The sequence below is a fragment of the Lissotriton helveticus genome, chromosome 6, assembly GCF_964261635.1.
Source record: "Lissotriton helveticus chromosome 6, aLisHel1.1, whole genome shotgun sequence".
Lineage (NCBI taxonomy): Eukaryota > Metazoa > Chordata > Amphibia > Caudata > Salamandridae > Lissotriton > Lissotriton helveticus.
In genome coordinates, this window is record NC_136067.1 from 154,432,625 (window position 1) to 154,447,512 (window position 14,888).

Here is a 14,888-nt window from a genome sequence, read left to right on the forward strand (position 1 = left end):
GCCATCGGGGAGCACGAGAGCCAATTTGAAAACCACTCCTGCTCAAGGGCACCTCCTTCTGTATGCATGCTTCTCTTTAGATTAGGAAGTGCTTGGATGGCAAGTGGCAATTTTCTGTTGTCCACGCTGTTCCCTAGGGTGAATATGCAACAGGCCCCTATCTCAAAATTTTCCCACCGAGTAATCGGAAGCCAGCGGTTGTTAAATTGTGTCAAGTGTTGGATTAAACCCTGTGGAGGCCCCTAGCCAGTCACAATGACTGCCCCCCCCTCACAAATGATCTCCTAATACATTTTTTATTTTACCACCCAACAATTTTAATAATCACATTTTATTACACAAAACAAAACATTAACAATGATTATTAAACAATTTTTTTTACATTTTAATAAACCTACAATACTTTAAATATTCAATGGATACATTACATTTATACAGTATTTTCTCTTTAGAGTCTTTACATTTTCATTTCCTTGAGCTGATTAATTTTTTTCAATCTTTTGCAAACAATTTAAGAATGCTTGATTGTAATTTTCTTTCAAGAACAAATTAATATTATTTTGATCCGTTGTTGCGGGGACTCTAAAAACAGCGGGGCTCATAGGCGGTGCCTAATTTGTCCATTTGGTAATCCGGTACTGCTTAGTCTGTAAGGTGAAGAAGAGTATCGACCCACCAGCCCCCAGCTGTGCTTTTGTAAACAGCCCACATTTTTCTGGAATGTCTTTGAACTGAGCCCAGCCAAAATAGTCTGCTGCCTTCTTTTCATGAGCCTACTGCAGCAAGGGGGTCTTTTTCTCTAACGGGTGCTGGTACAACTCTGTTAGCTCTTGTCTGGGAATGACCAGGGTCGGGATGTGTAAGGTCAGCAGGGATCACAGTTACCTCCAAAACAGGAACCAGTTGGATGTAGGCATATTTGCCTTACTGCCCTCACAGTTGAAATCCATCTTCGTGAAGGTGCCCCATTCCATATCCGAATGTGTAAAATGACTCCACAGTAACCATTCATGCCCATCAAAAGCGTTCCTTTTCCTATTTAACATAAGGAATACAGTGTAATTTTCCGTACAATCAGAGGTTGACCATTCCCTTCTAGCCAAGTGTATCCATCGACCTCGGTGTCCCAGATCTCCAGACATGGCCTGTTATACGTATAGTAAACCCTCCCCCATGGGACCCATTCCCCTTTTTATCCACGAGCTGGACAGCCCTACCCAGGAATTCCATGTTGGGACACAACTTGTTGAAGAAGACCACTCCAGATACAATAAGGGCCACCCATGGTCGACAGATGGATGCTGGAGTGGACATGTTTGTGAACTGAGTTGGAGGTTTCGCTACCTCCAATTATCTCTTCTCTGGGAAGTCTCTGGACCAAACACTATCTTCCTCTTTGGTGCCCTTCGAAACCATCCTGTCCAGTTCGGTTTGGATATCAGTGGGTTCAGTAAAAAGGTATAACGCTGTTGGGTTGGTATCATATTGAGTCAAGTTTACAACTACTTGGTGGGGTTCTATCTTGTTAGGTTGGATCTTGGCCCTTATTCTACATATGTAAAGGTGAATGAGGCACTTTGCTTTCTCTGGGGCTACCTCCTAAGACAGGTAAGGCCGATCTGCACCTACCACATATGGGATCAACGAAAAGACATAACATGACCTGGCTGATGCTTGGGAAAAGACTAAGGTCATGTGTTGGTAACAAGTGTTATGTAAGAGGGCTCTTTGTAGTGCATGCAGTATGCTAGTGATTTTTGGACCTTAGACTTTTCGAATCTGGGTTATTGGATCAGTAATGGGTATGCTTGTGAGAGAGTTTCATGAATAAAGCAAGGGATAGAATAGTAGTTACTTAGCTGGAGTTCTAGGGGGCAACTGTGCTGCTTTTGCCCCGAGGCTATTTCCCTGCTGGGGCTACTTCTATGAAATTAACCCCATTGCTGTTGCTATTTTGTTGTTTAGCTTAGTCCTTTCGATTTTTACACACGTGTGAAATTTGTTGGAAGAGGGGGGGTGTTGCCATTTGCTGGTGTTTGCCACATGACCCATGAACACATTTCTGCACTTTGTGCCTGTCCCTGGCACGTGGTGTTCAACGTGGCCCTCCCTTGTGGTCTCAGATACCTCACTATGGGTAATCCGACCACGCCTTTCATCTCAAAACTTCCTTTTAGGCTATCTTTTTGGGTGGTTTTCTCCTTTAATTTTGGGCATTTTCCCTGGGCTGCATCCTTCACTGTCTCCCGTGGCCCATGAAGAGAGGGTCCGAGGCTGCTCTATGGTCCTTCTCCCCTCCCCAGTACTGTGGTTGGCAGTTAGGGCTGACTGTTTTCCAGGATGGTGCCTGTAAGATTGGAACATCGTGAGTAGGCTGCACTTGGAATTAAGCCCGGGAGGGGAGTACCAGGTGCCCAGTGTTCCATCTTTAGAGGCTTGGAAGCCTCTGTTCCTGGCACCCCCTTTCCTCAGACCACAACCCATTAAAGGTTCAGTGAACCTTAGCTGGACTCCTGAGCACATCATTATGCTGAGGTAGGGTGACCAGCTTTGTGAAAATAATTGGTTGTTTTCAGAAAAAATAGAAATGGGACTGTAATTTTCCAATTGCAGAGGGGCTCACAATACAGTCCTCACCAGTCGAAGCAAATGCTGGCCCAAAGACACCAACGGGGATGGACTCTTGTGGATTATCTTCGAAAACGTCTGGCAGCCATTGCTGCACTGGAACTCATAAATGCTAGCTGGAAGGGAGCTGCCATAATAGACCACCCAGAAAGAACTGGGGTTTCCTGGCAAGTCCAAGTCGTCTGGTCACCCCGCACTGAAGCCCTTTAGCTATTGACTCTTGTGTATGGTGCTGTGGGGGTTCTCGGCCCTGTCATCCCAGGCAGCAGGAGAATATGGTTCCCAAAATGGCGGATAGTTTCATTTGCAACTGGGAGAGGGCGGCCTCCATTGATTTGGAAGCATATAGTGCATTTGAGGGCGCTGTGGGACTACGCGTCATGGAAGAAACATCAATTTTGGGCCAAATGCCCGGGGAAATGGAGACCTTTTGACTTGGTATTAGGAACCCGTCCCCCTGGACTTTGGAAGTGGAAAAAAGCTGAATTATTTCCTGCCCCGCTGCTCTGTCCCTTGGGCATGGCCAGTTAATCCCGCCCCGGGCAATCAGTCAGCAGAGATGGGCCTAGTTTTATGTGGGTGATCTGGGTAACCTGGCTCTTTGTTCCCACTGATTCATCATTGATACCTGGACTTGGTGTGGATACCTGATCGACACGGCAACAGTAACTCAGAATTCCTGAAAGCAAGTAAAAACTTTGGGTCCCCAATGCTGTCTGTGGTCTTTTCTAAATCACACACAACTAAGGGGGAAGAGGATAAACTCCTACAACAACAAAAAGAGAAGCAGGACTATTTGGATTCACACTGTTATATTTGGTGGCATATGCTTAGTAATTAAAAACTGCCCTCAGCCACAAATTGTGGCATGCTTCATCATAGGGCTTGCTAAACAACACCCCTGAGCAGACCAATGCCTGGGGTGGAGAAAAAGGGAGGAGGTAAGTCAATGTCTCAAGTCTCCTTCTCTGAGCAACATACAACAATAAGTTCCTTTTGGGATTGTATTCAATTTTGTAGTCTAACTGTCTTTCTTCCTCAAATATTTGGTGGCAGGAACAATCTCTTCAGTAAATTTATTTTCCTCAAAGCTCGAATTCTAACTCTGCAAACACAGCAATAAAATGACGCGCCCAGGTGACACAACTGATAACAGTTAATTAAGCGGTTTTATCTTTACACATGCGGAATGTGAATTCAGGAGGGAGCACAAGGGAACAAAAGACTAAAGCGCTAACTCAATTTCTCCCAGCTAGTGGCTGCCATCTTGAATTATCACGATGTGGAAGCAAGATAAAATGTTCAATGCTTATCTGAGGAGGAGCATCAAATGTGGTCTTCTAAATCTCTCCAATTCAAACTGGGATCTTCCATACAATTGTGAACAATCATCAATCCCTATGCCTGACTGAGGATATACTCTTCACCAGTGACTAGGCCCGCTCTAGCAATGTGGGACAGGGTGGCATGCAAAATGGGCCTCACCATTTCGCCGTTCTCTCCACTGCTATTTAACCCATCCTTCACATCGGCTGTGGAAGAGAATGGGTAGCCCAGGAATATATAAAATTTTTATTTATCTGAAAGTCTAAAAAGTGAATATAACATCCATGATACAGAAAGTTGCCATTAGTACCAGATCATACTTGGGTATTACGCCCATTGGTTAAACCACTAGCTAGTAGGCATCTGACCAAATTTGAGTGGTGGCTTAGCACTAGTGTAGTGGATCAAAAATGATTTCCTAATTATATAAACTTTGGAAAAACCATTATAACACCAAAAAGACACCAGGACAAGTATGGTGGGAGGGGGCATTGAGGAGCTCACTCACACTGAAAGAGTGGGGAGACTGTTGCAATGTAAATTTATTGAAGCCCAACACACCTTATTTTTATCAATCATCCATCGATACGTATGTTCTCTGAAGTGACCCAGATCAACTGCCATCCTCGGGAATCTCTGTGTACGACCTCATCATAAGGTTCTTCATCAAGATTACAGAAGGATGCCACAGAGACATGTACACATGCAAACATATCTCAGTGAAGAGCACAATAGGAAGAGAATCTGTGTGAAAGTTGACTCTTTACTGGCAGTATACATCAGTCAATCTTCCAGAGTGAAACCGACGCTGATCGACCTTTGCAGGTGATTGTGTGGTGGGACACACACTGATTGGCAGTTTATGTTACTATCTGACGTTACACCTATTCTGAACAGAGGTGGTAGATAGAGATGATGAGGCAGTGTTCCAGACCCATCCCTACATTGCTGGCATATACGCTACTTGTACTGCCTAACTCACCATCCTGCGACACCCTTTAAGGTGTAGACAGATATCCCTGGCTCTATGTGCTGCACTTCGGGCCATTCCAGTCCCAGAAAAGATTAAAAATAACTGAACTGACTGCTACTTATCTGTACATTATTAGGCATGGATAACCTAATGATATCCCTAGAGAAGAATATGGCAAGGTATGAGGTTAACTGGGTACCATTTTTGACTTGGTGTTTTTTCAATGAGTTGACATGTCCAAAATTCTGAAAGATGTTGAATTTCACCAAAACAAGTGTCTTCTTCAGCAATGGGTGGTGTGTGCCACTAGTTATACTTACATATTACTGCTTTCAACTTTCCTTTCTCTAATGATGCCATTTAAGTTTTATTTTGCCACACAAGCTTTCAATACAAATGTAAATTTTCCATCAATTTTATTTTCAGATAAAGATTCTTAGGCCTGAATGTCTGACCAATGCTGTCAGAGAGTTTATTATTGAGAAAATGGGACCAAGGTATCTTCAAAGTGGTGGAATTAACTTGAAGGAAGTATATAAAGAGTCCAATGCTACTACTCCACTTATATTCATTCTCTCCCCTGGTAGGTTTTCAATTTTTGATATTTCAATTATTTGAAACACAACTAGAGAGAAATTATTTGAATATAAGCTATTGTGGAGTTGTTTAGGTAGCATAGTGGAAATGCTATATGTTTATGTTTATGTATTTTAATTTGTATAGCGCATAGGTCACCCTTAGGTCTCATAGCGCTGTGAAAAGATTACCCTGTATTTGAGCGGAAGCCTTTGATATGTAATGGTTAGAATAGCCAGGTTTTCAGATTTCTTCTGAAGGACTTATGATTGGAATCGCTTCTTAGAGTAAGGGGAAGTGCATTCCAAGTTGCAGGGCCAATTCTTGAGAAGCTTCTGTCTCCATTCCTGACAGTACGCACTCTCGGGATTTTTAAGAGACATTTATTTGAGGATCTCAGAGTTCTTGGGGGACAGTATTCTCTAAATTTTTCCATCAGATACTGCGGTCCTTGGCCCTGTAGTGATTTGTGCACGAGACAACAGACTTTGAATTTTATGCGCTGTCTTACTGGCAGCCAGTGCAGTTTTTTCAAGCAAGGGGCAGATGGAGTGCGGGGAGGTAAATCCAGGGTCAGCCTAGCTGCCGCATTTTGCAGGGTCTGAAGTTTAGTCAGGGAGCCTTCATTAATGTCTGCCAGTAGCGCATTGCCATAGTCTAGGCGGCTAATTATGAGCCCCTGGACTAGAGGTTTGCGAGATGCGAGGGGTATCCATTTGAATACCTTTTTCAGACTTCGCATCAGGCCTATGCTGGTGTGCACAATTTTATTCACATGGGGGGTCATGGATAAATTGTCGTCGAGCGTTATCCCTAGATTTCTTACTACGCTCTTTGGCTCTGGGCAATATACTTTCTCAGACTTGTGGCCAGTGTGACTAATCTGCTCTGTGTCATTCAACAGGAACAGACCCAGCCGCACACCTGCAACGACTCGCACTGGAGACACGAGGGAGTGCATTGCACTTGGACATGGTTTCCTTGGGTCGTGGTCAAGGTGCCAAAGCTGAGGAATTAATCAAGAAAGCACAGATACTCAAGGGGCGATGGGTTTTCCTCCAGAATTGCCATCTAGCAGCCTCTTTTATGCCCAGACTTCGCACAATCGTTGACTCGTAAGTTCTTGCAAATCAATATTTGGATGTTCATTTCCTAGCTGTTTTATTTGCTGTTTCAGCATGTATAATCCTCACTTTGAGGGTAGCAGAGGGAACAAGTGAAGTACAGAGACCTATTGGCTCCCTTGACTCAGAAAGCCCTGCCCTCCAAATCACTTTGTCGAACAGGAGTACCTCAAGTAACCATATCCATTATTTAACAAGAGTAAATCTCTGACTGTGGTCACACATAAGTTCGAGTTGGCAGATGTTCATCAACATTTTTCAATTTCCCACCTTGGACCGTCCATAATCTGTTCTTGTGGCCAGATTTAGACATGTATTAAATTACCACTTAGTTGTGTAATTTTACATGAGCATAAATCTAGTGCAAGCTTAAATTTGCATTCTTAATGATATTTATTCCCAGAAGGCAGATATAGGCCTGCAAGCAGGTTGATGAGTCAAATCCAACATCAGTAGTGTCAGTTTGACAATCCAAGAGTAGCATGCATACTTTGGATACAATAAATGAGAACCACATTAACTTTCAGATTTTTAAAAAACATTTTATCATGTTTTGAACAAATAGGTAGCATAACATAGCACTATCACAATATCCTCTCGTACAGTTCCATTAGTGTTCCACAATTTTAAAGAAAATAGTTCAAGGTTGGCTAACTAATATCTTAACATTGATAATATTTTTATTTTTTTTATTTTTGAATAGTGAGTATTTTATTTATATTTTTCATAATTGTTTTGTTTGTAGGTTCACCAATCCAAGCACATCTATGGATCCGCAGTTCAGACTGTGGTTGAGCTCAAAACCAGACCCTTCGTTTCCAGTACCAATACTACAGAAGAGTTTCAAGGTAGGAAGCAGTTGTGACATAAACATAGCAGATAGAAGTTGGAGGAGGTGTCATAAACGTGCCCCACTACCATGAGTAAATCCATCCCCTTTGCTTTATAGTACTCCACGTCTCGCTCATGATCCAAAGACCTATGTTTGTTGACTCATTCAATTTGACTAATTATCCAGTTACAGACTCTGTAGTGGTACGTGCTGCCAGTGCTAGAGCATGCCCTTATTTCCCTTTGCTCCTTAGCAGGGGCTCGAAGAAGGTTGGCACCACAGTTAAACATTGTCTGCTGGCCAGCCAATCAAGAATGCTCCTTGTGAGAAAGTCATCCTTTTTGCCCTGATCAGCCCCATTTTTTGACTGATACTGGTGGTTAAGCACTCAGATTTTGCTCTGCTATCCAGACTAATCTGTTTAAAAGGTATTGGATAATTAGATGTAATTACAATTGGTACTAACAACCTACCTATAAGTCTGTAGTACATAGTAGGGCATGTGAAGTTAGAGCCCCAGTAGATTAGATGCACTTAAGTGTGCACTGACGTATTGCCTACTGTTATTTTAAAGGCAGCCCTGCTTTGCAGGCTGCTTTTCAAATAAAACTATGTCCAAATTCGACTTTGAGAATAAAGGTATTTCCAAAGTCTTAAACTACCTTATTCTTATTTTTACATAAAAGTCACCCCTAAGGTCTACCCTAAGTTCCCCAAGGCTAGGGTGCATTGTTAAAAAAAGCAGGGACATTTTAAAATATATTTTATATGCCTTAATGAGGGAAAAACTGACAATTTTGTTTTTCCTCATTGTAGTACGTTAACTTCATAGGCTAACATGGGAAGGCTTTATTAAACTTTAATGAACTATAGCTTCTGACAGAAATGAGCTAAAATAATAATTCAAAATGTTAAAATGATAGTTAGAATAAACCCATCAACATGCCAAGGTTGGATTTATTATAACTGTAACAGAAAATAAGTTATAGAACTTGATTTTCTGATGTGCCCAAATTCAGCTCTGGAGCAGAGTCCCCTGATAGTCCAGCCTTTGACAGGCTGAGCCAAACTGCTCTGATGAGGTGTGAAGTACCCTGAAAGGAAACAATGAGACATCTGCTGGGAGAAGAACTGCAGTTCCAGCGCAAATGGCAGGAAGGGGGCGGGGTAGCCAAAGAGAGCAAGACAGTAGGGAAAGGGAACAGTCCCACCCCCACTTCCACTTCCTGCTTCTCCAGCCAGATGGTAGCCCCTCTAATTGAATTAGCAGAGGGACTGGAAGGGAGGTGTTAGGGAAAGTTAAAAGTTAGCCACACCTGTAGGTTGGATTAGCCAGACCTTAAGCTCTAGGACAGATTTTCTCCATTTTGGATTTTATTGAACAGTGCTTTCTGGGACAGGACTTTGCCACACTTCATGGGAAGTGTTCTTGATTGAGGGTGGTACCCTACACCCCATTGATCTATAGTTCCCCTCTGCTTGGCAGCCCAGAAGCCTGGATAAATATGAGCTACCCCGCTACTTATATCCCTGCCTGGAAGAAAGAAGAAGGACTGCCCTGCTGCACCCCTGGCCTGCACTAAGAGGACTGCACTTATAAGGACTGCATCTGCTGAACACTTTGGGCTTCAGCAAAAGAAGGACTTTGCATGACTCTAATAGTTTGAAGAGTGGACTCCTGCATCATGTCCTCCAAGAAGAACCCACCAAGACAGCTTTAAGTGGACTTTCAAGGATTTGACCAGGTGCGTTGTAGTCACAACTTCAAGGAGCAACTCAGAGATTCTGTAACCTTAGATTGGTGTTGTGGACACTTCAATAGCCCAGGACCTTCTGGGTGAAGATCCGGTAGTTTGGAATCATTCGGAGATTTTTTGTCAAAAAGCTCCATAAGTTGACCAACACGCTGTTGAGAGTCAACCCGGTAACTTTGAACCGCAACTCGGCCTGAGGTACAGGTGTGCCCTGCTGAAGCTCCAGTGCATTTCGTAGTCAACAAGACTTCCAGGAGGTGACTGAGGCTTAAACCTGCAAGCTGGCCTGACGAGGAGATCCGCTTGATGTTGAGAGATAAAGCTCCAAAAAAGTCAGGAGGTTAAAACTTGTATCTGACCTGCACTCCAATGCAGTCAGCCTGTAACAAGCACGACCAGATGTCCCAATTTAGCGCTTTTGGCTTTTAAGTGCTAGAAAGTATTTCATCTTTAAAAATTCATATCTCTGGTTCCCCACATTCGATTTTTGTCGTTTTGGTCTCATTTTATTCATGAAAATAATTCATATTGTTATAAATTGGTCGTGGATATTTATTGTGTGTTGTGTTCTACTTATTTAATTTATTGGTGTTTTAAATGCTTTACACACCTGTCTCCTAAGTTAAGCCTTTCTGCTCACAGCCAAGCTACCAAGGGTTGAGATAAGATACATTTTGTGAGAACTTTACTGGACCTTATTTGTGATTGTGGTGTTATTACTAGTTGTAGGTACCTACCTGCACCTACTAATAAAACACCTTCCAATACTTCCTTTGCTGGCTAATGTTACAGTTCCACAAACAGGGGAAAAGCTATCAATGATGCATTAGGTGTAGTGGCACTGGGGCCCAGATGCCCAATGGGCCCACTCAACCCTAATTATTACTGTATTTTACTGTCCAAATAGTTGTGCCGGGGCAATTCTTTTTACTCACAGTGTAGCCTGTGGCACTATTACTAATCCACTACCCACAAAGGGAACATCTTTTGCCTCACCAATTCTCAGAATCTACTTGCGTGCTGTGTACTAAACAGGGGGCACTGTGGGTGATAGAAGTGGCTCCACCTCCAGACCAGGTCTTACCTTGGTGAGCCATAATGATAAAGATAATTTATAAAAATACAGGTCTATTATATCCTGGTGCTCCATCAGACTGTAGTAGCTTGGCCCACACGTGAATGTCCGGGTACCTCCCATTGCTTTTGGCGACAGGAAAGCCTGATCAGCCGCAGACAAATCTAAAACATGAACATTTTCTATTTGTGATTGGGCTCCCCTTACTCTAAAACCAAAAGGAGTCCAAACCTCCATTTGTGAACATGTCTGCTTGATAAGAGGCTGGTGGAGTGCCCAGGAAGATTGAGCACTTTTTTCATGTCCTTGGCAGTGCTTATTCTGTGAAGTCTGATGCTCAGTTCTGATTAAATGAGTAGACCAACTACGGTGTTTTCTGTAATTATATTTATGTGTTTTTGTTCCCATTTATTTTTTTCTTCTCTTGGCTTCATTGAATGTTGTTACGTTAAACACCTCAACAAAAGTTATTTAAAACAATCAGTTTTCATTAACACTTGCCATTCTGTTCCAAAGATGGCAGTAGAACAACCAAAGGGACTGAAGGGAAAATTACTTCAAACATTTGGCAGCAGTGGCTCTGGAGAGGTAACGGAAAGCAATTTTGAGAAAGGAGAACGGAGACCATCTTGGAAAAGGCTTTTATTCAGCCTTTGCTTCTTCAATGCCGTAGTCAATGAGAGAAGAAAGTATGGTGCCCTGGGTTGGAATATCCCATATGAGTTCACCTCTTCTGACTTGGAGGTAAGGTTTTGAAAAGCATAAAGTCAGTAATTTCTAATATTGGACAGAATCCTTATCTTTGAAGTTTTTTCAGGAGTCAGTCTGGATCTGGAAACATTTTAGCAGTACCTCTGACCAGCACAAGGTGACATTGTCTTGATGCCAGCCGTCAATTTGCCATAGCGTCCAGCTGACAAAAATCCTTCCTGTACTGTGATGTCACTTCCTTCTTAACACACCACAGAAGCGAGGATATTATGTTGCACACTGTCTATTACACTTACCTGTTCTGATATTCCCCTTTAACAAAAATATAGGTGTACTCGATATCTGAGAATGTCTCCTCCAAAGATCCTCGGGTTTGGATTATGCCCCCAGTACACAAGGAAGTAGTTAGTGACTAATATTCGTTGCCTCATCCTACATGAGGTGTCTCTAATAACTTTGTTGGTATTCACCACACTGCAGACCGCATGCCATTTGGACATGCCTGGGAGTAACCTTGTTCCAACCCCTAACCTTAAGCCTTTGATTTTGGAAAATATTATTTAATGGCAGATTGTCTGCAGAAGTAACTTGAATTTACAGTCAGAAAATTTCACAAAGCATATCCTTATTCTTTGTAACAACATTTTGGAATTGCAGCCACAAATTCAACATTCTTGGTTGTAAACCACCCTGCTGTGTAACATCTTGAGAGTCGAGCACTGGGTATTATGCAGGTGCACTGAGCTTATAGAGGAGTTATGTTTTGCTCTTTTGCATTTTATCTAGCAGGAGGTCTGTTTTTTTGCTCTGGTTCTTTTGAGTGTGATGGGAATAGCAAGGCCATGCATTGGGAAATTAATATATGCAATGCAAAGATCTGCAATGACAGTAAAATATTGGTTGCAATGATATTACATATTTTTGCACAACTGTATCTGGTTAAGAAAGATATATGTTTCTTGTGTGTTCATAGGTTTCCATGCAGATGCTGGCAATGCTTCTTGAAAGCCAAAGTGAGATACCATGGCAAGCTGTACATTACCTCACTGGTGAAGTGGTATATGGTGGACGAGTGACAGACAACTGGGACCGCCGATGCCTGTTAAGCATTTTGGATACTTTCTACAACCCTGCGATGTTACAGGAAGACTACGCATTCTCAAGTGATAGGGTATGATGTTAATATATTTCAAACCATTTGCTATAATTTATTTAAAACCATTTGCTATAATTTATCAATGAATTAACATGCTACAAAATATTCTCTTATCCTGAGAGATTTCAATCCAAGAGCAGACAATCAAACCCATCAGCTCAAGCTGATTTGCATTCCTTATAGCCATATATTGCCACTGTCTGGTCCAAAAATCTAATCAAATGCAGACCATAACTTGAACTGAGTCTAAACTGTATGACGATGGTCCTTTCTGTTAGCCCTATTAATTGTCTAATGTCTGCATGCTTTTACACAATGCTGTTTAATTCCTTTTTGCTTGCTGTTCTGTATCTTACAAGAGGCGGGTTTGAGAAGATGCTGCCAAATAATATCATATTGCCTGCCTAGGTGATGTATGTTCTGTTAGTTCTAATAACTACAATGTTAATGAATAAAATGTAAATACAAATTGACTGATAACAGTCTCATTTCACTTCTCATCACTGATCAATTTGAGCCGGTGGTGTTTGTTGCTCAGTACCGGCACTTAATTGTCAACACCAGCACTCTTGACATGGTGGCACTTTTTGTCTAATTTAGAGATAAGCTCATTCACAGTTGTTTATAGATTCAATATACATTGAAAATGACTTATACCCACTGTTCTTATACATTTGGGGGCTGTAATAGTCTCAATTGTCACTCTTGTAGGAGTGTGATGGTTAGTTGGGGAGAGGAGTTGGCCTAACGGCTAGGGTGGTCGACCTCAAATTAGGGGAGCTGAGTTCGGGTTTCGGCAATGGCGCTGAACATCCTGTGATTCTGGGCATATCACTTAATCTCCCCGTGCCTAAGAAAAACGTATGTAATGCAACTGGTGCTATATAAAGCGCTCGGATACCCGATTCGGGTCAAGTTCGCGCTATATAAAACTCTGTAAAAAAAATAAAAATAGTAGTTGTGTTGGTACTGACACTGGCAGCTTTGGCAAGGTCAGTGGGTGGTGCAAGCTAGAGTGACCGCCTGACAAGGACCCTGGCACTTATTGTTTTACAAATTAAGCATTGCTCCTCATCCTCCATCAAAGAACCCAAAAACGAGTGTACATGGCGCCTTTATTTGTGATGTAATATAGAAACTACGAAGTTACTAGCCCATAGACTGAAATTGGTAATTTTCTTTATCAATATGTGTTTACAATAGTTTTAAAAGAAGGGCAGTTTCAGTGATCTTTTGTGGCAGTGACAAACCATTCCCTGTGTCTGTTCGTGGGTGGATTGCCAATGCTGGTAGCAGACCCCCATGACAGACCCAAACCCTGTCTTGTCCTTTGCCTTCTTACACTGTTCCTGGTCACACTGCATCCACCCCTAGTGCTCTCCCACAAAGATCCTTGTAGGGCTGCCTCACTTCCCACAGGTTTAGGGGCTCCAGCTGCTGATCAAGCTGCAGCACTTGCACCTTATATGACCACACTAAGATGACAAAATAGCGCCCATTTCAGGTATAAGGTAGTGCTCTACATTTGCTTACAAGTTAGTGTTTAGTATATACAAATATTGTCTAATTGAAAAGTAACAATTTTATACTCTCTGTAGGTTTATCGACCTGTGTTGGAAACTGCAAGTTTGCAGGACTGCGTGGCCTACTTGCAGTCCTTGCCCGACACTGATTCCCCTGACATCTTTGGGATGCACCCGAATGCTGAAAGAGCCTTCCTGGAATCACAGACTACTGTCTTCCTAGACACCATCATCACTATGCAGCCCAGGATGGAAATGGACAACCTTGTTGTTAGGTCAGTAAATAAATGCTTTTCTTTCTGCAAAAAATCATATACATAATAATACATTCCATCCAAATTGCAGCACATACAAAAACATAGGAACTTCTTAATTACTTTCAGCTGTGGGCTTCTCATGAAGCAGTTAATTGATGGATGTAGTTCATCTGCACACAGTTGTAAATCCTCAGGTGAGCCAAAGCAAAAGAGCAAATTGACAGACCATTCACTTCTTCATTGGTATTATCTTATTTGAGGTGCTCCTTTTCGTGTTCACATAGCAAATATTTGGGCGGCCCCAGTTAGACGGTAGAAACTACCATCATATACAGTGCCAGTTCACAGTTGAGTGTACCTGAACACTAAAGTCACTAATCTCAGATGTTGCTAGATCCTTTGCGTGGCTTCCTCTGTTTTTGCTCATGTCTAGCAAAACCTGTATCAGTCCTAACATGCCTCATCCATGGAAGTATTTTTACTCTTACGTCTTGCTGTGTATTTACTTATGGAAATCTCCTGGAAGTTTTTTTTTCTGTTTGTTTTAGTTTTACACACACCTTTCAAATGCCATATATTTCTATAGCATTCCAAGTTATGCTCGCTACAAATATGAAGGCTTTCGTAAATACACTATTTAGCGTTTCATTATTTTCTACGGCCTGAAAATACATCCATATGGTCCCGTTATTTTTCTCATTCATTTTCATATACTTGTATACCCTCTATATATTTCAATTAACAAAACCATCCGTACATTGATCTCTTTTGGAATTAAATATATTCTCCATTTTTGAAAATTTCCATAATTTTCATGTATTTCTCAAATAATATTCCAGTGTTCATCAAATATTCCATTCTCGCCAGACTTCATTCTAAACTGTTACACAAATAATTAAGATGTCTTTAAAGTTCAAATGCTTCACAGTCTGAGAGAAAATATGTTCCTAATA

At 41.8% G+C, this 14,888-nt stretch overlaps 1 protein-coding gene across 1 annotated transcript in view; it reads left to right on the forward strand.

The window, feature by feature from the left end:
* The window catches only part of DNAH14 (dynein axonemal heavy chain 14), a 1,144,348-nt gene that overhangs the window by 959,546 nt on the left and 169,914 nt on the right, over window positions 1-14,888 (forward strand). The window contains exons 75-80 of the mRNA XM_078647362.1: window positions 5,354-5,510; window positions 6,408-6,618; window positions 7,373-7,475; window positions 10,805-11,032; window positions 11,973-12,170; window positions 13,754-13,953. Of these exons, the coding sequence (XP_078503488.1) occupies window positions 5,354-5,510; window positions 6,408-6,618; window positions 7,373-7,475; window positions 10,805-11,032; window positions 11,973-12,170; window positions 13,754-13,953 (1,097 nt within the window). The remainder of the gene's footprint in view (window positions 1-5,353; window positions 5,511-6,407; window positions 6,619-7,372; window positions 7,476-10,804; window positions 11,033-11,972; window positions 12,171-13,753; window positions 13,954-14,888) is intronic.